This window comes from Ursus americanus, chromosome 35 (genome assembly GCF_024610735.1).
Source record: "Ursus americanus isolate L20-20 chromosome 35, mUrsAme1.1.p, whole genome shotgun sequence".
NCBI lineage: Eukaryota > Metazoa > Chordata > Mammalia > Carnivora > Ursidae > Ursus > Ursus americanus.
The window spans coordinates 5251500-5275076 of record NC_142161.1 but is presented as its reverse complement, the minus strand read 5'-3'; the positions used below and the strand labels follow the sequence as shown (position 1 = coordinate 5275076).

The 23577-nt window shown below is 54.4% G+C and overlaps 2 protein-coding genes across 2 annotated transcripts; one reads left to right on the top strand and one right to left on the bottom strand.

Annotated features, from left to right (window-relative positions):
• Positions 1-1722: 1722 nt before the first annotated feature.
• On the bottom strand, positions 1723-9961 carry PCK2 (phosphoenolpyruvate carboxykinase 2, mitochondrial). Its single transcript, XM_045802701.2, has 10 exons — positions 9805-9961; positions 7502-7747; positions 6865-7049; positions 6575-6778; positions 6029-6216; positions 5543-5705; positions 5076-5294; positions 2989-3126; positions 2617-2712; positions 1723-2374 (listed from the first exon to the last, which is right to left on the bottom strand). The coding sequence occupies exons 1-10, from the start codon at positions 9831-9833 to the stop codon at positions 1920-1922; spliced, it is 1923 nt and encodes a 640-aa protein (XP_045658657.2). The 5' UTR covers positions 9834-9961; the 3' UTR covers positions 1723-1919.
• Positions 9962-11837: 1876 nt separating this feature from the next.
• NRL (neural retina leucine zipper) lies at positions 11838-21791 on the top strand. Its single transcript, XM_045802566.2, has 3 exons — positions 11838-11936; positions 20014-20421; positions 21342-21791. The coding sequence occupies exons 2-3, from the start codon at positions 20041-20043 to the stop codon at positions 21672-21674; spliced, it is 714 nt and encodes a 237-aa protein (XP_045658522.2). The 5' UTR covers positions 11838-11936; positions 20014-20040; the 3' UTR covers positions 21675-21791.
• The last annotated feature ends 1786 nt before the right edge of the window (positions 21792-23577 follow it).

Genomic DNA, 23577 nt, shown 5'->3' with positions numbered 1-23577 from the left:
ACTTAAAAATAAAATGTTAATTAAAATGTGTTAACTATATTTTATCCTGTACCTGCAGCTGCAGGACGTGCAGCCCAATTTTATTCTAATCATCAAAATCATTTTTAAGGCTCATATCTTCATATCACTGAGCATTTAGATACCAGGAGGGGCCTGGAACCCCAGTTCCCCGCCTCCTTCCTGGAGGGACGTATTTCCAAACCTATTTTTTCTCCCCTAAATTTTATTTGCATTGTTCGTTTTCCTCTTAATCTGTAGAGTCAGGAATATATGATATAGGCTTATAGGGCCTTCTCTAATCAATAGAGTGGAAAGGTGAGAGCAGCTAACGTGTAGTCAATGGTTACGCCATGCCAGGCATGGTTCTGAGTGCCTGGCTTCACTGACTCTTTTAATCCTAACACCGAGGTGCAGGCACATCCTCATTTTACAGACGAAGACACTCGGAGGCACGCGGGCCAGACTCTACTGTGCGCCTAGCGTCTGCGTTATGCTGCCTCTGATCCTAGTCTCAGTTATCGAGTATGTTCACGAAGCTGAGGATTTGGCTATATCGTGTTAGGTGTAACAGACTCCATTGCTCACTGTGTTTTAGCACTTGATCCACTCCGACCTTAGATTCTTTTCCGCCCTCCTGTTGTAGCTGGTTATTGGCTGTTCTCTATGAAACACTTGGTGTTTCCTCCTCCAGTGTTTTCTTTGGAGGCAATTCCCAGTAATTCTGTCTTATGTGTTTCAACACAGACTGGGTACAGACTTCCATCTTACCAACCTCAGTCTATATATTCATTCAGCCTGATTCAGATCAGAGGTGAAGCTCTCCCTCAGTCGATACCCCTGATTTATGAAGGATCATCGCTCTCTGGGGTTTCCCTCTAAAGCTGACTTCTGAGGATTTAGGCCAAGGCCTTGCCACTTAAACTAGGGTCCCCGGACCGGCAGCATCAGCATCAATTAGGAGCTTGTAAGAGAAACAGAATCTTCCAGCCACTCCAGACTTGCTGAATGAGCATTTTGTCAAGATCCCCACGTGATTCGTGTGCACTTGGAAGTTTGAGAAGCATGGAATAGGGCACATCTAAAGTCCTTATAGTTCTACAAGTCTATGCTGCTATGAGAGATGTCTATGCAGTTACTATTTACCCTTGGCTCGACTGTTTGCTCTGTGGGCTTGGGCAATTACTTGACCTCTTTGTGCCTTTGTTTCTTCATCTGTAATACGGCATCTGTAATATGGAGCGTTGTTTTGTAACCTGCTCAGAACAGTTCCTGGCACACAGAAGACACTATAAAAGGGTTAGCTGTCTTAATATTGAATAAGCTTTCATGAATGCTTTGAGAGTCCCAATTTCAGGTCAGGCAGGAGGAAGAACAGGTTTGACAACTGACAATGGAATTGCTTCACTGGGGAATGGGGTTCTAGAGGCTTCTGCATCTCCAAGTGGGAGATCAGGAATTTTAGGCCTGGAAGCTATACTGAGGAGCTCGCAGAGACCCCCATCTTTTTAAGACCTCAGGACACAGAGTCGATGTGCCTTCTCCCAGAAATTCCTACTCCTACAGCTCGGTGGCAGAGCTATCTGAGAGTGAGATCCTGGCTACCACCAGGCTGTACCAGGCCAGGCTGCATTGGGGCGCTGGCTACCTGGAGGGCTGCAAGAAGACTGTGAAATTGGCGTTAGAAGCCCATGGAGACAGGCGGGAATGAAAACAGCACAAAAGTTGTGGAAAATAAATGAGCATCTCTTATTATTGGACAGAGTGTCGGAGAAGGTCTGTGGCCTGGTCTCATGGCACCCAGATGTCGGTTATTATCAAATCTCTCATATTTTCTGCAAGCCTGGTGGCTCTCCTGTCTCTAGATGCGGGGTGGGATGGGATGGGGGTGCTGTGCTCTCTTGCTAGCCTGGAGCCTCAGGTCACATTCTGCGCACACGTCCCTCCAGGGCCTCCAGTTCAGCCAACACCTCTTTGGGTAGATCTTGATTGACTTGCTCTGTCAGGTAGCTCCGAATGTCACAAACCTCCTGTTCCCAGAAGTCCTTCGGGAGCGAGAACAGCTGGGTGGTGTCTATGGCTCCCAGGCCGCTGAGATCCAAGGCGCCTTCCTTCGGCACCAGCCCAATGGGCGTCTCTCGGGCACTGTCCTCTCCCTCTAGCCGCCGGCAGATCCAGTCTAGCACCCGAGCATTCTCTCCAAAGCCTGGCCACAGGAAGCGGCCCGCCTCGTCCCGCCGGAACCAGTTGACATGGAAAATGCGGGGCAGCCGGGCCCCCTTGCGCTCCTCCATGCTCAGCCAATGTTCTAGGTAGCGCCCAAAGTTGTAGCCAAAAAAGGGCCGCATGGCAAATGGGTCGTGCATGATGATCTTCCCTGGGGAGGGAAGCAAGATGGGTAAGGACTCTTCCTCCTTCCTGGAGAAGACAGGGGCACCCTGCCACTGGCTGCAGGGAGTGGTGAAACTTTGGTGGCTCAGGAATCTTCCTCAGAGTAGGGTGAAGAGAGGGATTGGGAAAAGAGACGTGGGGAGGGCAGGTAGGAGGAAGGCCTGGTCAGGAAGGGACAGAAGCAGCGATGTGGGTACACAGGAAAGGGGGCACGGGGAGGGCACTCACCTTTGTGTTCAGCCGCAGCAGTGGACTCAGAGCGCATGGCACTGCCCACAAACACCCCGTGGCGCCAGCTGAAGGCCTCGTATACCAGGGGTACTCCTAGAACACGGGCGAGCAGGGTCACAGGCAGCTTTCTTCTCTGGACCCTCACTCCACCCCTTCTGGTGATCTTGACTCCTGGTCTCGCTCGCCTAGGATCTCTGCTAGCCCATTTTCAAACCCCATGCCTCCCCATAATTTTGCATTCTCCACAGCAGCTCTAGAGACAGCCACAGTGGGCAATCCAGGCTGAGGCTTTAAGTACACAAGGGAGGTGGACCCTGAGATAGAGCCAGACCCTTTACTGAGAGGGCATAGAACCCACACGATGGTTACCTTTGGGTCTGCGGCCTCCAAAGATGATGGCATCAATGGGGACACCCTCGGGGGCCTCCCAGGCTGGGTCCATGATTGGGCACTGGCGAGCCGGGGCACAAAAGCGAGAGTTGGGATGTGCACAGGGCTCCTTGTCTCCTGGTAGGGAAAATACAACTACTGTCACTTCCAAGGACTTGTCCACCCCCAACACACACATAATTTTGCACACTCTTGCACAGTTTCTGTTTGCGTCATCAACTCCCTGGAACCTCGTGTGGTAAGGAGCAGGGAGAAGAGAGCCAGGACATTCCCCCAAAAGATCAGGTCATTTATCTATAACAGTGCTGCCAGCCGAGCTATGTGAGAAAGAGTGGGCAAGGAATGGGGGTTTAGCAAGAAACCACTCAAACCGGAAAGCAAAAACTGAGACCGTCAGATCAGTATTTCAGAAAATTGACTTTCCATCAGCAAACAGGGGAAGATGGGATCTTCTGAGGTATCAAAACATAAACAGGAATTGATTTGGAAGGTAGCAGAATTTTGGTGATTTTCCTGGCTCTACTCAGACCCAGATGGAGTGATAGGGCTGGAAGAAGTCAGACACAACCTGGGCAGGCATAACCTGAGGAGCTCAGGTCATCTGGGCCCTTTAGGTACCCTGGAGAAGGGACGGGACCAAGTCAGTGGCATTTGTATAAAGCACCACCATGGGGACCCAGAAGAGACATGGTGTCTTCTCTGTTGGAGGTTGCTGGTCGCCAAGGGAGTTCTAGAACCAGTCCCCACCTCCCACCACTGCGTCCCCTTCCCCACCCCCAGCTCCTGTCTCCACCTGCATGTAAGAGCCTCTTGCGCTTCCATTAGCCCCCAGTTCAGGTCCCTGGTACAGGGTATTATTCTGGGAATTGCAGCTGGGGACAACACGCCCTAGTTATACCCGTGAAGCTAGAGATGATGAAAGGGTTGGGGAATGAGCCTGCGGGGAAGTAGGAAAGTTTCTTGGGTTTCTCAGTTGGGTGGGGAGAATGGGGAGGGCTTAATGACCGGGGTGGAGAAAGTGAAGGGTGATTAGATAAAGAGGGAGCATGCTCGGCCAGCCCAGAAAACGTGCATGTAGGTTTCAGCGACCACAAGCTTGCCGTCCCCAGTACGCCCTTCTCTGCTCCCATCCCTAGGTCTCCAGGCTCTCTGACTGCAGAAGGTCCAGAGTGCAGGGGTGGGGGAGGAGCAGGACTGCTAGGCGCCAGGGGCAATGACAGGGTTGAGAAACTAGCTTTTAGAAGAGGCTAAAGAGCTGGTTTGATTTCACCTGGAGGGCAGACTGGGGTGGGTGTGTTAGAGGGAGGGGAAAGGGTGAGGGCAACAACATTGACCTTTATTTTATTATCTTTTTAAAGATTTATTTATTATTTTGGGGGGGGGCAGAGTGGGGGGGAGAGAGAGAATCTCAAGCAGATTCCCCACTGGGCACGAGCATGAAGCCAACAGGGGGCTCGATCTCACAACCCTGAGATCATGACCTCAGCTGAAATCAAGAGTCAGCCACTTAACCGACTGAGCCACCCAGGCGCCCCAACACTGACCTTTAGACAATGGCTATTCTTATACAGGGGATGGTGGGAGCCAAGTGGCAGGGGGAGGGGCCGGCTTCCTCTTTCCTAATGGGTCAAACTTTATGGACTGTGCTTTGAGCCCAATTCCTTGCATAAAAATTTTCAAAACAGTCCTCGCCTTTCCTTTAAAAAAAAATCCAGCTTATTTTTATTGCGAATTTGCTATGTGTTCGGCACTGCGCTAAACCCTTTGCATGCATTATTTAGCCCTCCAGCAGCCTAACGATGTAGGTACTTTGGTAACTACCTCTATTTAACTGATGGGGTCACTGAAGCTCGGGAGGGTAAGCAGCTTGGCCAGGTCCCAAAGCCAGTACTTGGTGGAGTTGGGACTTGACCTGAGATCTCGCTTGGGATAAGAAACCAGGACTATTCATAACTTCCTGTGCCTCCCAGAGGTCCTGGAAGTTGGCTGCAGGTGTGGAGAAGGCTTATACATCATCAAGACGCTGAGCCCCGGGGGCTGTGTCACACCGCCCCCACAATACCTACCAGGTTTCCAGGGTTTGCCCAGCCAGGAGGTCACGGTGACACCGGGTGGAAGAGGCTGGTCAATGCCCTCCCAGTACACTCCACCATCGCTGGTCTCAGCCACATTGGTGAATAGAGTGTTACTCTGGATTGTGGCCATGGCATTGGGATTGGTGGTGGCTGAGGTGCCAGGGGCCACCCCGAAGAAGCCATTCTCAGGGTTGATGGCCCGGAGTCGACCTGTTAGGAGAAGACGTGACAGAAAAGAAGGACCAACCAGAAAGAGTTGAGAGGTGCGGCCATGGAAGGTTCTGCTCTGCTCCTCCTTGCCCTGAGCTGGCCCCCAGATCTGATGGGGAAAGACTTCCTGTCTCTAGGGTGGCTGGACTACCAGGAGGTATGGGGCAGGTCCGCCAGGAGCAGTGGAGGGGAGACTCCTATACTCCGGTAAGAGCCAGAACTGAGAGTATGATGCAAGCGCCTCTTACCATCACTGTCAAACCTCATCCAGGCGATGTCATCCCCCACACACTCCACCTTCCAGCCCGGCAGTGCTGGCCGCATCATGGCCAGGTTAGTCTTGCCGCAGGCACTGGGGAAGGCAGCCGCCACATAGCGCTTCTTCCCCGCGGGGTTGGTGATACCCAGGATCTGTGTGTTGAGGAGAGAGGGAACAAGGCGGAGTCACCAAAGGTCAGTTATGGTCTGCACAGAAAGGACAGCTAGGGGTTAACAGGGAGGACAAATGTTTATTCACAAAACAGGTGCCAGGACTTCACCACAGGGCTGGGATGGCGGCAAGTCAAAGTCCCCTCAATGTCCAGCAGCCTGGGGCCAAAGCTTCGGTCATTGGGGCAGAGTCCCTTGCCCACCAGCCTGGCACCCGGCAGTGGGGAGGTGAGGCTAAGGCTGCCGGCCAGGCCCCACACCCTCCCTGCTCCCCGCAGCTGCCCAGGTCCTCACCAGGCCCTCACCAGCATGTGCTCGGCCAGCCAGCCCTCATCCCGGGCCAGCCGAGAGGCGATGCGAAGGGCAAAGCACTTCTTGCCCAGCAAGGAGTTGCCACCATAGCCGCTGCCGAAGGAGATGATCTCCCGCTGGTCAGGCACGTGGCCAATCAGGGTTTTCTCTGGGTTGCACGGCCACTGGTTCACTGGCTCCCCTGGGGACAATGGGGTCATAGGGCTGACTGCTGGCAGGGGCATCAGGAACTGGAGCATTAGGGGCTGGAGGGATCGGGGTTGGCAGGAGAGACACTTAGGAGCGGCGGTGGAGCCCCTCATAATAGGCCCCCCACCTCATAATATCCATCAGTTCCCATGTCCCTGTTGTGGGACACGGACAAATGACTTTTCTCAATCTTGTGCGAACTGCTCTGGTGACATGGCATCACCCCCAGCCCAGACTGCTGCCCTAGATTTTGGGAATTAGGTGTTTCACTAATGAGGATGGGTAGAATTTGGGGTTCCCTCTGCATGCAAGCAGGTCTGTGTTCTCCTCTAGGCACAGCAAGTGCTTACCTTGCCCAGTCAGGGGGTGGCCCACAGAGTGTAGACACTTGACAAAGTCGCCATCTCCCAGGGCCTGAAGCACGGGTGTCCCCAGCCGGGTCATAATACGCATGCTTGCTACCACATAGGCCGAGTCAGTGAGCTGCACTCCGATGCGGGACAGTGGGGAGCCCACGGGACCCATGCTGAACGGAAGCACGTACATGGTTCGGCCTGTGGAAGAAGATGCCACCTGGATGAAGGGTTCTAACCTGTTCATACCTTCAGTGTCCCTGGTTCTGTGTCCCTGCCTCGGTTACCCTGCATGCAGCCTGGAAACCTCTCATCCACAGCTTGCTGGAAGTCAGCTGGGGACATCCAGTTGCCTAGTTGCCCACGGGCCCCACCAGCGGGGAGGGGCACTGTGTCCCGTTGAGAAGGAGTTACAATCACCGTCTTGCTCTCTACTCGTGCCACATCCTTGGGGTCTGTGCGGGCCAGCCAGCTAGGGGAGAAGGGGTTATCAGGAGGATGGGGCCAACCGGTCTCCCTCATCCCCCGACCCAATCTTTCAGGTCCAACTCTGACTCTAGGTCTTCTGTGGCCCTGATTTCTTCCCAGCCATTTGCACCTCGGTGGCTTCCTCCACATTTTGTCCCATCTAAGGGGGTAGTTCCCTCAGCCCAGCCTTCTAAAGGCCCTTGGCAAAAACTCTCCGAACTTGGGAGAGAAAAAAAAAAAAAGGCAAAGGTTTTTGCTTATATTAGCTTCTCTCTTTAACATAAAAACGCAGACCAATCCCACTAATTCCTGGTTCTGTTTCCCCCCAAGGGGGGGGAACATTCTTGCTCCTTCCATTAGGATGGTCTCGTTAAATTTGATTTTGTCTTGGTAAATCCAAAGTGGCCCAGTCCAAGCAGCTGCCCCCATCTCATGGTCAAGGGGCTCAGGGCGTACCAGTTGTTGTACTTGGGGAGCTTTCGGATAAGTCCCTGCTTTTCCAGGAGGGTCAGCGTGGCAGTGTTCTCAGCCTCGGTGCCATCACAGATGTGGATGCCCTCCGGTCGGCACAGGCGGGCACTGCGCTCCACAAAGTCTCGCACCCCAGCAGGCAGCTGGCCCAGATCTCCACTGAGTACTCGCAGGGTCTGGATGCTGCGCCATGATGACCAGCCCCAGGGGCTCAGCCCAGGCCAGCGAAGCCTGCAAGACAAGAAACAGAGCCGGAATCAGCGCAGTGTTTTCTGGGCAAGTCAAAGGGACAGGAAGCTCGAGGGCCGCCAGGGAGCGCACTAGAGCAGGTCTGGGCACAGGGACCTTGAAGGGCAGGTCGGAGTAGATGTGTGGGATGGGTTCAGGCCACATGGGCTTCGCGGGTCTCAGCGAGGCGCAGATACTGCCCCATGAGCATACGGGCACATGCCTGGCTGCGTGGAGTGTATGTGGAGACATGCTGAGGTTATTTCAGGCTTAGCCCGTGCCCACGTTTAACTGTGTCTGGTCGATGCTGGAAATGATGAGGTGCCCCGTGACCCAGTGTTGATAAGCTGTGCCCAGGTGACAGCTTCATGTGTCTGGTATTTGGAGCTCTCCTCCCTGTTCTTCTCCTTCTCAAGTATAGTTTTTGTGAGTTAAAAAAGCAGCTGTTTTTACTTTTTTCTTCTGGTGTGTATGCTGTAAGACTGACAGCCTCAGCAAAGGATCCAGTCTTTGAAATGGGACAGTCCCAGGTTTCTAGATTAGGGCTCTTGCACAGAGAGTGGGTAATTGGATACTGGGGTTCCAGGCATCAGAGCTAGGGCTGCCCACGTGGGGCAACAGGGGTTGCATAAGATGTTGCCATTGGGTAGGTGTCTTTGAGTTGGGTCGAAGGCTGACTGTTGGGGATGTTACTGGCTGGGGTTCATGCCCATTCCCAGCAAGGCAGGGTCCCTGTTGTCTGTCCCTTCACACTCCAGGGAGAGGGAGAAGCAGGGTCTGCTCTGATTGGCCTGGACCCAGGGTGGATTGACGCAGAGAGAGCAAAGGCCAAGAGAGGGAGGTTGCCCTCCTCCTATGCCAGGGCCTCGCCCACCAGAAACTGCTCCACACACAGGACTGCATGTCCCTGTCCCTCCCCCTAGAGGTCACATGCCTAGAGAGTTTGGGTGTTAGCGGTGGGGGGGGGGAGGGGACCAGACTGCAAAAAGCTCAAACTCAAGAGGCTCTAAGCCTGGGGAAGGCAGAACCCTCAGACCATGGATGCGGGAGCTGGAGCCTGGCTACAGTGGGACCTGGGCTGGCTTCCAACAGAGAAAGCAGGATGGAAACCCAGTGCGTCCACAGGGGCAGAGGAAGAAGACTCCTGGAACCTGCAGAGTTGTCCCTGAGCATTAATTTGAAAGGCACCCAGTCTTGGGGAGAGCTTCTCTCTGCACGGGGCCTGGCTCAGGAAGTCTCTGGTGATGCTCCCCCACTCCCCTCCAGTCTCCTAAGTGGGACCTTCTCCTTTTCCTCTGCTCTGGAGACCACCTACAAGCGCTGGCAAAGTGGAACCAGCTGTGGGAGAGATATGAGGTCAGCTCAGACTTTGGGACAAATGCTGGGGAGAAGGGAGGCTACAGAAGATAGGAAGCTGTGAAAAGGGAGCAGGGCCCAGGGGCTCCTGTCCTGGACAGGGGCCGAAGCCAGCCATATCAGAATTGAAGGCAACTTGTCCCCCTCCTCCACCTTGTTTCCCTCCTTCTCCTGGCCCCAGGTCCTTGGGCTGCACCGAGCTTCCCTCCAGGTTCCAGTTCGCGGGAGGCCGGGAAATAAACGTTTACCTTCTACCTTCTTTGGGGAGCTCTGAGCTCAATCCCCCAGGGGTTCATGTACCCTTGACCCCAGGGCCCTACCGATTCTGATCGCGACTGGAGCACAAGGGTTACATCTGTAAAGGAAAGGAAGAGACGAGGAGACGGGGCTCAGCGGGGGCGAGCGAGGAGGGGGAGGAAGTTCAGAGAGTGGCAGGTCGCGACCGCGCGGTCAGAGACCAGCAAAACACAGAGGGGAAGGAGGGGACGGAAGCGGAGAGACCCAGAGCGGCAGAGGCCGCCCCAGGTCTCCCGCGAGACGCCCGGCACGCCAGGCCGGGGATCGAGAAACCCTCGCCCCCGGCCCGCCTCCTGCTCCGCTGGGAAAGCGGGCGGACGCTGGCGGGCAGGAGAGCGCCCCTGGCAGCCCCGAGGGGGCGAGCGCGGCGGAAGGTGCGGGTCGGCCCCGGGCGGGGGCTCACTCACCGCAGGCCGGGGCGGTACACAGCGGCCATGGCACCTGGGCGGGGGCTGCGGGGTGGCCGCGAGAAGCGAGCGGAGCCGGGCAGATAAGGAACGCGGGGAAGGAGGGAGCGCAGCGAGCGGGAGCGAAGGCTGGGCGGGAGGCGCTTAAAAAGGAGGCGGGCGGGAGGGCGCAGGGGCGGAACCTAGCGGGGCCGGCGCGACCCTCTCCCCGCCCTGCCATTCGGCCAGCTCCCCGGGTCCCTGGGCTCCAGGCCCCAGGCCCGCCCAGGCACCGCCCCACGCCCAGCATCTTAGTCCCCAAACCCGTCTCTCCCATTGGACAGCGGGGCCCCCTTCTCGGCTCCCCGCCTCCGCGAGGCCCCGCCCCCCGCTCCGCCTCGTCCCCTGCACATGATGTAACTTTGAGGACTCTTGCTCCCGAGAGATAGGGGTTGGGAGATACTGGGGTGGTGAACAAGTCAGGAACGAGGGGCGAGGCCAGGGCGGGGGCCCACGGACGCTGGAAGTCCAGAAACCGGGGGTTGGACGTTGCATTTTCCCTTCTCCCGCTCTGAGACCCAGGCTTTTCTGTTTTCCAGGGCCCCAGGGCTAAGGTTCCCTCCGTCCCCAACTCCCAAATCCCTGTTTCTTCTTCTCCTGATGAGGGCTCTCTTCTGCCTTCCCATGAAATGGTGATGCCCCTCCACTCCAGGGTGTTGCCTTTGGGCCTCATCTGTGGCTGTTCTGGCCACATTGCCCCAGAGAACTAATCTGTCCCACCCCACCACCACATAAGGTCCGCAGATAATTTTTCAAGTTATGTCACCATCCAGACATCTCTCTTCAACTTGAGACCACTGAGTATCACCCCAAACGCCATAGTACCTCCAACTTCAACATGTCTATGATAGGCACCTGCCCAGCATTGACACTCCCTTTCTGGTTGTAGCACCCTGATGTTCCTTTGGGGACCCACCTCCTCAGTCCATGTGATCATATGGGTCTCCTGTGGGTAGGCTCTCCGTGTGGCCACAGTGATTGGGAATGTTCCAGGATGGACATGAGGTCCCTCTTGGGGGCTTTTTCTGTAAACTTTCAAAATGCACTCTCTTTCTGCTGGGTTTGCGAGCTGGTAGGATATAAACCTCCAGCTGCTGGGTGTCAGCCTGGCACTGCAAAGCAGGACCCTGCCCTAGATGAAACCAGCCTAGAGGAAGCAGAGCAGAGGGATGGAGAACTACAGATCCTTGATTTGAGTCAACAAATTTCTTCTTTCACTCAAGCTAATTTTCAGTGGGTTTCTGCCATTTGCAACAGAAACAATCTTGATTCTCAGGGTTCTCAGAGTTCTGTGCTAGAACATATCAGGACAAGGAGAGCTGGCCTCTAGCCTTGGGCTAGCCGTGGGCTCTCTATCTCTTCACCCAGCCCCCATCCTGGACTCAACCTCACGTATATATATTTGGGATTCTTTCCTCCAGTCCCTATACCCGACCTCTGTCCACACCTATTCCACTTCAAACAGTTGCCTCTTTGGCCACCTTTTAGGCCTAAAGGTGTGCATGCCGGGGCAGCGCGGATGAACTGAAGGTCGTCATCTCTTCCATAATCCTGCACCCGCTCTCATGGTTCCCCATCTCGGCGTATGGCACCGGCATCTAGGCAGTTGCCCCAGAGGAACCTGAATCAATCTAGGCTATTCCTTTCTTCTCTTCTATAGCCAATCGGACACTAGGACCTTTGGATTTGTCCTTCCTAATTAGCTCTCAAATCTCCGTCCATCCCCATGGCCACTGCCTTAGTTCAGGGTGTACCTCTCACCTGGCTTCAGGGGATATCTTCCAAGACACTTCTTGGACTCCCGCCTCTCCAAATGCCATCCCCTCTCCTTTCCAGCAAGCTACCCTCCAGACTCTGCACATAAGTTCACTTCGATGAGTTAAGAGAGAAAGGGAGAATGTTTACTGTGTGGACACCGGGCCGGGCTCTGTGCCCGCAGCTTTACATGCATCATGTCATGCCATTCCACAACCATCCTGTTTTACAGATGTGGACACTGAGGCCCAGAGAGGTTGTCATCTGCTCAATGTCACCTAGCTGGTCAGCAGGAGAAATGGAATCTGAACCCAAGCCTTTCTGACTCTCATTACCAGGTGATTTTTTCCCCCTTCCAATCCTATACTGTCCCCTTGATGTATAATTTTTTAAAAAGTGAGATCATATCACTTTGAGGCTTAATCCCTTCGAGGCTTCCTACAACGTGGCAACTGATGTCCTTTGTCATCTGGCTCCTGTTTATCCGGCATTATCCCTGCCACCCTCTCTCCTACATACTCAACTGCAGTTTCCAGAGCACTTCTGTGAACCCCTTCTGCCCTTCAGATTTATTTTTTTATTTTTTAAAGATTTTTATTTATTTATCAGAGAGAGAGAGAGACAGCCAGCGAGAGAGGGAACACAAGCAGGGGGAGTGGGCGAGGAAGAAGCAGGCTCCTAGCAGAGGAGCCTGATGTGGGGCTCGATCCCATAACTCCAGGATCGCGCCCTGAGCCGAAGGCAGACTCTTAACCGCTGTGCCACCCAGGTGCCCCTGCCCTTCAGATTTAAATCAAACATCCGCTCTTATGTGAAGCCAGTTTGCTCTTAGAATTAACATCTATCTCAACTGTATTGGTTTTACACTGTGTACATACCTGTTTTTGAACTTCTCACACTTTACCGTAGTTACTTTTGTATCTCTATAATCCTCACCTAAGTGTTAGCTCCTTGAAAGAAGGACCCAAATTTTAGTCTTGCTTTTATCCTGGTTCCTTGCAGGATCTGGCCTATAATAGGCAGCTAATAAATGCTGTTTGAATAAAAGAATAAGCCAGTCTCATGTTCCTGAATCCTTCTCCCCCATTATGTTCTTCCTTAACTTTTAGGGGTTCCCATGGGGGTTTCCTTGTAGTGTTGATTCCTTTCATTCGCTACACTTTTATACCAATCCTGGCCCTCTGCCCAGCCTGGTCTACCAGCTGGCCCAGTGTTGGAGGCACACCACCACCAGGGGGCAGGGTGTGACCAGCCTTGCCCCCTCCCCGCCCCCCCATCTACATTTTCTCCTTCCCTGGGCCCTCTGGGTCTGGCCCTTGGACATCCTACAGACCCCCTACAGTAGATGCTGTGGTGTGCCACCTAGAGCCCCTCTTCAGGATCCAGGTGCTCATTGTCCCAGCCTTGGTGTGTTGGCCGCTAATGGCACACAGCCGAATACTTCCCTGTGGCTGAAGGCAGCAGTCTCACCAAATGTAATACCCCCTTTCCTGGGGCAGCGTGCATCCAGTGACTGGTTGATGCAGGGGTGCAAGGCCTGGTCCCCTTTCCTCAGTTTGGTCTGTCCGAGCTCCAGAGCTCCTACGGGCTCAGCTGAAGCCTCTGTTGCCATTGTAGTGCATTTCTGCTTTTCCCGCTGTCCAGGCCTGTTTTTCTCTCTGCTTTTAAAAGTTCTCTCCTCCCCCCCCCCCGACCAAGGAGCCATCTGTACACAAGTTTCTGTCTCAGAGTTTGTTTCCAGCTTAAGATGTCCCCTAACTCAACTCGGACACTGGATTAGCCGCCTAATCTGACTCTGATTCCATGTGCCCTCCTCCACACTAGATCCAAAGTGATCTTTTCAAACAGTCTGAGCCCGTCACAGTCCTGCCAAAAGTTCTTTAGTGGCTTCTCACTGCTCTTAGAATAAAGCCCAAATCCTAAACTTGGACTATAAGGCTGTGCTGGATCTGGCCCCCGTTGATACCTCCACCCTCACCTACCACCATTCTTCCCACGTCCTGTCCTTGGTTTCTACTCTCTGGCTGTGTTGGTCTTTTCGTTTGTTCGTTTCGTACACGTGTCTCTTTCCTGCTCAGAGCCCTTGCGTAGATTGTTTTTGCAGCTTGGAATCTCCCCTTCTCCACCCCCAGACACGGTCACTTCGTACTCACCTGGCCAGTCTCAGTGGAACGTGTCCTCATTAGGCAAGCTGTCCCTGCAATGCCGCCTCCCATTAGATTGGGTCTTCATGAAAGAAACTCTCCTAGTGTCTGTCCTTCTTCACAGGACTCACCTCAGTTATAGCGGTTTCTTTTCATGTAGGCTCCTCCCTAACATATGTGAGGCCTGGGGTAAGAGGACAAATCGGGGTTCCTGGCTGGCTCAGTTGGAAGAGCATGTGACTCTTGATCTCAGGGTCATGAGTTTGAGTCCCACGTCGGGTGTACAGATTACTTAAATAAATTTCTAAAAACTTTTAAAAAGAGTGCAAATAGAGGCTCACAAACCTTGTGTTTAAAATTTTTAGAAGGGGGCGCCTGGGGGGCGCAGTCCTTAAGCGTCTGCCTTCGGCTCAGGGCGTGATCCCGGTGTTCTGGGATCGAGCCCCACATCAGGCTCCTCTCCTGGGAGCCTGCTTCTTCCTCTCCCACTCCCCCTGCTTGTGTTCCCTCTCTCGCTGGCTGTCTCTCTCTGTGTCAAATAAATAAATAAAATCTTTTAAAAAAAAGTAAAAAAATAAAATTTTTAGAAGATTTTATTTATTTATTTGAGAGAGGAAGAGTGAACGGGAGGGAGAAGGAGAGAGAATCTGAAGCAGACTCCACACTGAGCACAGAGCCTGACGTGGGCGTGATCCCACGAAAGTGAGATCGTGACCTGAGCCTAAACCAGGAGTTGGTCGCTTAACTGACTGAGGCAGCCATGTGCCCCCTTCCTTGTGTTTAAACATTTAAAAGGTAGAACTTATGCTAAGAAACAGTTGAATAAAATATGTTCTATTCTTCTACCTTGATAAATATATACGTAACGGTCTGGAATTTGGTTCCAATTTGAATTCAGATTTGGACTTTATTCGGAGTCCTCAGGATTCTGCAGTAGAATGTGGTGGAAGGGGGGAGGACGCGTTGGGCCACTGGCCTTTGGGCCTGCTTCTTTTCCCACTCCTGATACTGTCTTGGACTGTGCGAGGGCTCACGTACGCACACGGGGACCTCTCTGTCTTACACATCCCAATCCTGTCCGCAGCCTCCTGCAAATAGTCACCGTTGGCCAAACTTTGGGCCTAGGGATGTATGTACCAGTAGTGTGGTCCACTCCTGCGAGGACCAACCCAGGGGAGAGGTCCATGTGGGCCCTAGAAGTGGGCTTGGGGCTCTTTGGGCAGGGAATTCCTAGGTATCTAGAATGTGGTCCAGAAGGGGATTGGTGTGGGCGGAGGAGGCCTGAGTTCCTCACCCCGTGGGGTGGGACCAGCCAGAATGGAGCCTTCTAAAAGCACAGGGCCCAGGGTAGGGGCCACTTTTGGCTGGGCCTAAGGGCAATAAATTGATGTTTCCCTGTTTCATCAGTCTGTGTGCTCCATGAAGACAGGGCTATTGTCAGTCTGATTTACTGAGGTCTCCCTAATGCCTAGCACAGTGTCTGGTGCTTAATACGCCTTGTCAAGGGACGTTTGGGTGGCTCAGTCTTAAGTGTCGGCCTTCAGCTCAGGTCATGATCCCAGAGTCCTGGGATCGAGTCCTGCATCAGGCTCCTTGCTCAGCGGGGAGCCTTCTTCTCCCTCTGCCTGCTGCTCCCCCTGCTTGTGCTCTCTCTCTCTCTGACAAATACATAAATAAAATCTAGAACAAACAAACCCTAAAACAAAAACACTTGTCAAATGAACATACCAGGTAGATCCGGAAGAGTTTTGAAGATTTGGATCCATTACTGAAGATCTAGATACCAGAAGCCAGAACTTACAGGGCTTACAGGGTCTTATGGGCTCCAAAAACGGGAGTGCGGGACAGAGGAGGTAGTGGTGGCACCCTGAATTACTGACCGTGTCCCCTCTCCTCCCTCTTCGTCTCGTACGCCAATTCTGCCAGCCCTTCACCTGCCTGGCTCTCTTCCCCCAATTTTCCAACATTCCTCTGTTTATATCTTTCTCCTTTTTTGTCCTTTGGCCACTGTGTCTCCTCTGCGGCCTGACCATCTATCTGTCTGTTCCTCTGTATTTCTTTCTAGCTCTTGGTCCCCAGTCTTAACTTTCCTCTGTCCCTTCCTTCTACCGCCATTGCTCTTCTGGTCCCTTGCTCCTAGCACCCCCTCTTGTTACCCCTTACTCCCTTCCTGATCCTTTCCAGAAGACTTCCTCTCTCTTTCAGTTTGCCATGGCCCTTTGCCCACCTTTTCCCTGTGCCTATATCCTTCCAACTCCTTTAATACAAATCCCTGGAGAGCCCCCGGCTTGTTCTGCCCTCCATCCCAGGTCGACACCTACTGCCCCCTCCGCTAAGCCTTCTTGCCTCCCTTCCTCTCTTCTGTCATTTCTGCAGTCCACCTGGCACCATCTTTTTCACTCCCGTTTCCCTATCCCCAGATGTCCTGGAGTCAGTCACTCTCTGTGTGCGTCTCCCAGGCTCTGGGTCCATCCCCACCGAGAGGGCCCATGAACCATCTCCTGGGGCCCCACCAGTTGCCACGGACTCTCCTCTCTGTGCCCTTGCTCCTTTCCTCTGGCCCAGCCCTCACTGCCCAGACTCCTTTCCCTAGTCAGTGGCACCTGGTCTGAGCCCTGAGCGGCTCAGCTTGCCTGAGCTTGTTTAGTCTGACTCTTTTAGCCCGTTAGCAGCTTAGCCCCCCACCCCCCACCTCTCCTTTGAGCTCTCCAGTAAACAAGAAGATCAGCCCAGACTGACAGCTGCTTGGGGGCAAGTGTCTGGCCAGGCCAGGCACGAGAAAGGGGCTGCATTCAACATTTCCTATTCCTTCTTCAACTCAGGAGGTCTGGGCTCTCTTTCTTGGCTATGTGCCTCGAAGCCACATCCCGTGCAATTCCTTGTCTCCGTGATCCCCATTCCCATCTGTGGCCTTGTTCCCAGGCCTTGGTTCTCCCGCAAAAACAGCTAGATCCAGGCAATTACACTGAGAAGCCTTACTACTTAAATCATAACAGTGGTCTTTGCTCCACGAAATGCAGGACAGATGTGGGAAGAGAGTGATGTCGTCTGATCTAGGTCTTCTTATATGTGTGTACAGAGTATGGTAAGAGAGACCACAGGTGCACGCGCACACACACACACACACACACACACACACACAGGGAAAGCTGTGTTAACTATAGATATTCTGTAGACCAGTGGTTCTCAAACTTCAGTGTTCATCAAAGTTACCTGAGGGCTTATTAAAACACAGATTTTTGGGCGTCCCCATCCCCAGAGTTTTTGATCCAGTGGGTTTGAGGTGAGGCCAGAGACGATGCGTTTCTAGCAAGTTCCCAGATGATGCTGCTGGTTGGGGGAACCACACTTTGAGAACTACTGTTCTCATCTGAATCCACCAGCTGGGACCAGGTTCATTTTTATAACTGATGATCCTTGGGGCTGATGGACACCCAGGTCTCTCTCCGACTTGGGGCAGAGGGCCTGTTAACTCCACGGGAATGTTCGGGTACCCTCCCCAGGTTGGAAATAGCCGTTAACTCCTGGAGTTCTATTCTAGTACACGCCCTGTTTTAAACAGCTTCAGACAGGTTTAAACACCTCCTTGGCTAATGCCTAGTATCCCTGTTCCAACTTCTACTCAGGGATGGGAGCTCTAAGAGGTGTTAGGGGATTAGGCTGAAAATGTAGGTCACCCCCCAGCCATCTGGGAACCAGGATGGTGAGGGAGGAAGAGAGAGGGACAGAGACACACGCAGGGAAAAGGCGAGAGGAAGCAGAGGGCGTGTGAGGGCAGTTACAGAAGTGTCCCGGATGGATTGGTGGTGATTAGATTTCCGTGTCCCGAGGTGGCCCGGAAGGAAGGAGCAGAGATCCCCACTCTCCCTTCTGCTGCTCCTTCTCCTGAGCTGGGCTGCCTGTCCCAGGACTGGGTCAGCAAGAGTGGGAGAGGCTGAGGATTGGGTGGCCAAGTCCTGGACATTCACCGAGGGGACGGTTGCCTGTCTTTCTGATACGATAGCTGTGAGGGGTGTGGGGCCTCACAGTGCCAGTGAGGCAGGGGACAGAAATGTGAGGATTCCTGAACACAGGAAAGAGAGCCCACAGGTGAGAGTGGGCTCAGGACTGCTTGTACTCCCGCAAACACTGCCACGGTGCTGTAGAGCGTTGGAAGGGGAGGGCGCGGGGAGCTTCTCTGGGCCTCTTTTCCAGTCCCAGGCTCTCAGTGCTGAGGGCTGGGGGTGGTATTCACACGAAGGTGGCTGGCCAGGCCAAAGCAGCTCTCTGTACCAGGGGACTGAGTGTCTGTGAGACGGACCATCAGTAAGGAGCTTTGTTGAGGAAGATGCTCCCTTTCCTTCCTTGAGAACAGACATACTTGTCCTCTCCCCTCTTCTCATTCCCCCCAACCCCCCAGGCCCATGAGATATGCAAATGATCTCCTTACCTCATTGGCTAGAGCCCTGAGGACCATAGATGACCTCAGAGTGCTGGCCCTTTAAGAGTGCCCCGTGGGCTGGGTGCCCACAGCGCCTTGTTCTGAGCACAGAGGCACCAGGCCCCCACTCAATGGGGTCTCCAGTCTCTGGGGAAGCTGTGCCTGCCTGGCTCTGACACTGACCACATCATCTCTACCATCCCCCAAGTGAGTATATTCAGGGCCTCCCTGCATGCCAGGCCTCTCACCTACCTCTTCCTTCTCTGTCACCTGCTGTCTGCTCTGTGTTGTCTGTCTTCAAGAGTCCTCACACTTCTGTCCCCTGCCCCACTCCCACCCTGACTGGCTTTTTGTCCCCCCGCGACTATCACAGCAGAAAGATAAATAACCCTCTTCGCTCATCTCTTCATTCAGTTCTCTCTGGACACCTCTCTCAGGGTTTTGCCATCTCCTCCCTGCCAAGGATCATTCCTTCAGTCTGTGTCTTTGTTCCTGCCACCCCTGTCCTCTCAAGGGTGAGGGGCTCAGTAGATAGGGCAACAAGCCTTCCCTGGGGCGGGAAGAGAGAAGGACTTGTCTGTCCTCCCACCTCTCTGGGCAGAGCTTGAGGGTCTGAGATGTCGTTAGAAAGAGGGCTACATAGGCTCGGGGTATCAAAGGCCAAGCCCCGGGGATGAGCGCTCCCTGCCTTGCCCCTTCGGGGGCTGGCAGTGGGGCTGTTGGAACTGGGAGCTGGGCTAGATTGGGAGTTCCAGGCTGGGAAGGATCTCTGAGGTCACCTAGCTTGAGGTTCTTTAGGTGAGCACACACTCTGTGGCTGATAACAGGGAGGAGAGCTCCTTGGTGACCTTAGTTTGGGACACTCTCGATTGAGGTTGAGCAGATGGTTTACTGAAGGCCTTCTCAGATTAATATGCTGCTGTGCTCTGGGAATCTGCAGAACGTGGGGATGGGAGGCAGAATTTCTTGAAATTATCGGAGCATCGACTTCTTCTTGGGTACTTCTCAGACTTAGGGTTTCCCAGAACACTCTCTGGGAAATGGTAAAGTCTAACTGCCTTGATTAAACGAAATGGGAAACTGAGGCTACAAAGGGGGAGGTGATCTGTCCACGTTCACACAACATAGCAGGTTCTGAATAGAAGGAGGAAAACCAGTTTTTGGTGGTTCCCTTTGGAGAGATCGGCTTGGGGAAAGAAGGTCACCACTCAGTCGTGATCTTTCTAAAACGGATTCTAGGACCTTTCTTTTCTCTTTGGAAAGTCTCATGCTCCTATAAAAGGGATTAATTGATGATTAACCCATAGAACGGATGTGAACTGAGGACCTTCTACGTGCCAGGCATTGACCTAGGTGTTCTGAGAGAAAGGTATAACAGTGCATTATCCTTATATATTAACATTCATGGTATACGTGTCTTTCCATTGTCCTAAAATAGACACATACTCTGTCACAGTTAATTAAGCAAAATTTTTTGATTGCTTGGAAATGGAATGATGTCTCTTGAGATGACAGAGCCTCTCAGTATGTCCCAGCACTAGAGTTGGGAGCACTGCCATGTTCCTCTTGTTTTTCATAGCTCCCAGAGGCACCAGTAGGGCCAGAGGCTGTGATATCTATCCTATTCCTCAGTCAGGCCTCTAAGCTGCTTGCCCCCAGTCAGGAGCCCCTGCCACCTGAAAAGTTGCTCCAGCCTGGAGGTGACTATTTAGGGAACAGAGCTGCACCATCACGCCGGCTTTCTAAAACTCCGGCTCTCCAGGGCACGTGCGTTTTGGAAGAAGCAAGTTCTGGTTAAGGAAGCTGGCAGGCAGCCTCCAGGTGCTCCAAACCTCTCCTCTGTTCTTGCAGGTGCACCCCTCCCAGTCCAGTCCCAGAATGGCACTGCCTCCCAGCCCCCTGGCTATGGAATATGTCAATGACTTTGACTTGATGAAGTTTGAGGTAAAGCGGGAACCCTCTGAGGGGCGATCTGGCCCCCCAACAGCCTCACTGGGCTCCACTCCCTACAGCTCAGTGCCTCCTTCACCCACCTTCAGTGAGCCAGGCATGGTGGGGGCTACTGAGGGCCCCCGGCCAGGCCTGGAGGAGCTGTACTGGCTGGCCACGCTGCAGCAGCAGCTGGGAGCTGGGGAGGCACTGGGGCTGAGTCCCGAAGAGGCCGTGGAGCTGCTGCAGGGTCAGAGTCCAGTCCCTATCGAGGGGCCCCACGGCTACTACCCAGGGAGCCCGGAGGAGACGGGAGCCCAGCATGCCCAGGTGAGCAATCAGTGAGTTGGTCTGAGGGGTGGCGGGGTGAGGGAGGACAGCCCAAGAGAGGAAGGAGAATTCCTGGACAGGGTTATGGATTGGGGAAGAGACAGAGGGCAGGAGAAAAGAAGGGCCCTTGAAAGAAATCAGATGGAGAAAACTACCTTCTGCCCCCTCCCCCTTTTCCAAATGGAGAGAAATGAGTAGTCCAAACCAGGAGGAAGAGGGAGAAGATAAGGTTAGAAGAGGACCAAAAGGGGAGAGTTGAGAGTTAATGGGGAGCGGTTCTTTACGGGGAGGTAAATATACTCCGTCTATGGAAACCCGGGAAAGAGTTGTGCGTGGAATGGAGTGGAGTCGAGGCTGTGGGAACGGGAATGAGGTTGGCCTTTTCAAACATCGAGCTTCCCCAGCCCCCAGTCTTCTCAGTAAGGATTGGGACTCATCCTATTAATTATAGACACAGATGGGGGTGTTGAAGGCATTAGGACGTAATCCAAATCCTTTGAGGGTCACAGGGTTGTGGCCTTCAGGACAGGGGAGCGAGGTGCATTGGCGGGGCGGGGTCTGCCTGGGCGCGTGTCCACTGGACACCAAGACAGCCTGGAGCGCGACGCGGAGGACCGCGCAAGGAGGGCGCGGGTGTCAGACCTGCGACTGGCTCGCCTGACCCTGGGAGGCGGGGCCTGCAGCGCGAGGCCGACCCCGAGGGATGCGCATTCCCCAGGGACGAGGGGCTTGTTGGGACGTGGGGCGGGGTCTGGACTGCGGCGGGGAATTGGGTGGAAGGGCGAACCTCAGGTAAGGCGGGGGCCGGGGGCGGAGCCTTCCCGAGGGCGGGGCCTTCCCGCTGGCGACCCGAGGGTGGAGCCGGGCGGAATCCCGCGCGGACCCGGCGCTGACCCGCTCTCCGCCCGCTCCTTCTGCAGCTGGCCGAGCGGTTTTCGGACGCGGCGCTGGTGTCGATGTCTGTGCGGGAGCTCAACCGGCAGCTGCGGGGCTGCGGGCGCGACGAGGCGCTGCGGCTGAAGCAGAGGCGCCGCACGCTGAAGAACCGCGGTTACGCGCAGGCCTGTCGCTCCAAGCGGCTGCAGCAGCGGCGCGGGCTAGAGGCCGAGCGCGCCCGCCTGGCCGCCCAGCTGGACGCGCTGCGGGCCGAGGTGGCCCGCCTGGCCAGGGAGCGCGACCTCTACAAGGCTCGCTGTGACAGGCTGACCGCGAGCGGCCCCGGGGCCGGGGACCACGCCCACTTCTTCCTCTGAGCCGCTGGGGGTCGCGGAGTGGTGGGGGGGCACCACCCTGGAGGCCACTGTACCGTTCACTAGATGGTTACTGAGCGCCTTCTGGTGCCAGACACACCGTGGTATGACTATACATACATATCCCCGAACGTCCTGGACCCGCGAGGCATGCTCCGAGGTTAGATGCTGGTCATTTTCTGGGAGAGGGGTCTTCTCCCCTCACGCAGGCAGCACACAGAGCCCTCCACCTCCTGTTCCACCCCACGTGACCAGGACCCTGCGATCTGGAGGAGCCAGTGCCGGGCTCTGTGTGTGAGGGGGACGGTGGGGAGGCGTGCATGATAGCTGGGTGACAGTGAATAGGAGGCGAGGGAGTGGTGTGACTCCCCCTCAGTTTAGATTTTAATTCAGGGTTTTCAACCTGTAGTGCATTAAGGTGGTAATTAGCAATGAAGCCGTATTTTCATTCCGAGGCTTGTAAACTCCCCCTTTTAGGACTACTGCATTTTCAAGACTTCAGTTACCAACAGCAAGACAGACTAGGGACTCTATCCAAGAGGCTTTCCTCCTACCCAGTCCAGTGGCCTCCAGGGCCCAGAGCAGCAAAGGCCTGAGGAACTCTGGGAGTGGTGGATGTGGGCTGGGGGAGAACTCTGGGCAGGAGTCTGGGGACCTGGGTGCTAGTCCCAGCTCTGCCACAGGATACCTCTATCACCTTGAGAAAACCCCTTGCTCTCTGGGTTTTGGTTACCTCCTCTAATCCTGGGTTGGATGACTTCTGACAGCTTTCCAGTTCTGGCATCTCCTTGGTGTGGGAGCCCCAAGAGTCTCCCCAAGAAGCCCCCAGGACAACCTCACCAAACGGACTTCCTGTCCTGCTCCTTCTTTCTGATTGCAGCCTAGGCAGTGGGTGAGGCCACACACTGGTCCTCCACGGCTCCCTCCTGGCTGCCTTGGCCTCCAGACCTGCATGGGGTACCCTTGCTACCTCCTGCCTTGCTGTGGGCTGAGGTGAGATTTTACCCCCTACGACAAGATGCTGAAAGAATGCAGTTTTTGTGAATTAAACTTGAAGTTCAGGCAGAACTTTATACTCTTGGCTAAATGTTCTTGCCATTTAAGAAGTGTTCATTCTTTAGCCTTCCTCCTGGCGTGTGCGTGTGTGTGTGTGTGTGTGTGTGTGTGTGTGTGTGTGTGTGTGGTGAGTCTCGGTTCTGGAGGCCCAATGAAAATGGGGTGGAAGGGTGGGGATTGGGCCAGATGGAGCCTTCTCCTCCCACCACCACTCACAGAAGCCCAGGAGCATCGGTGACTGGGCCAGGCCTGCCTATGGCTATCCTGAGGTCCCGCAGTTGCCATGGTTACCCAGCCCTCTGGTTCATCTGCCTACAGAGAGAGTAGGCAAGCGGGGGCTCTGGGCAGAGCAGAGGCATTGAGCTGGGAGCAGCTGCCTCACCAGCCACTGTCGTAGGTCCTCTAAGGGACATAATAAATAGGGAGAAGCAGTTGAGGGTGGGGAAGAGGCTCCCATATGTCTCTCTTCCTTTCTGCCCCCTCCATCCACCCCCTCCCCAGCTGTCTCTTCCCATCACAGTTCTTGTTCCCTCCTCCCCCTCCTCTAGCCCAGCGCGTCCCTCTTCCACTCAGGAGCCTGCAATGGGGGGTATCTCCTCTCTCTCCCCCAGGATTTCTTTCTCTTCTCTCCTTCTCCACCCCTGGCCCCTGGCCACCCTGTCTGGCTCTGGCTCCTCTCTCCTGAGTGGCTCACAGCATCTTTGGCCTCTCCTCCTTCATCTCCTTCCACACGCATCATTGAAGGGAGAGGCTGGGGCAGGGAGCGTCCCTCCAGGATCCCGTCTTTTCTTCCCTCGCTCTGGATATCACCTGGGTCCTCACCTGCTCTCTGCAGCTTCAGACCCAGCGC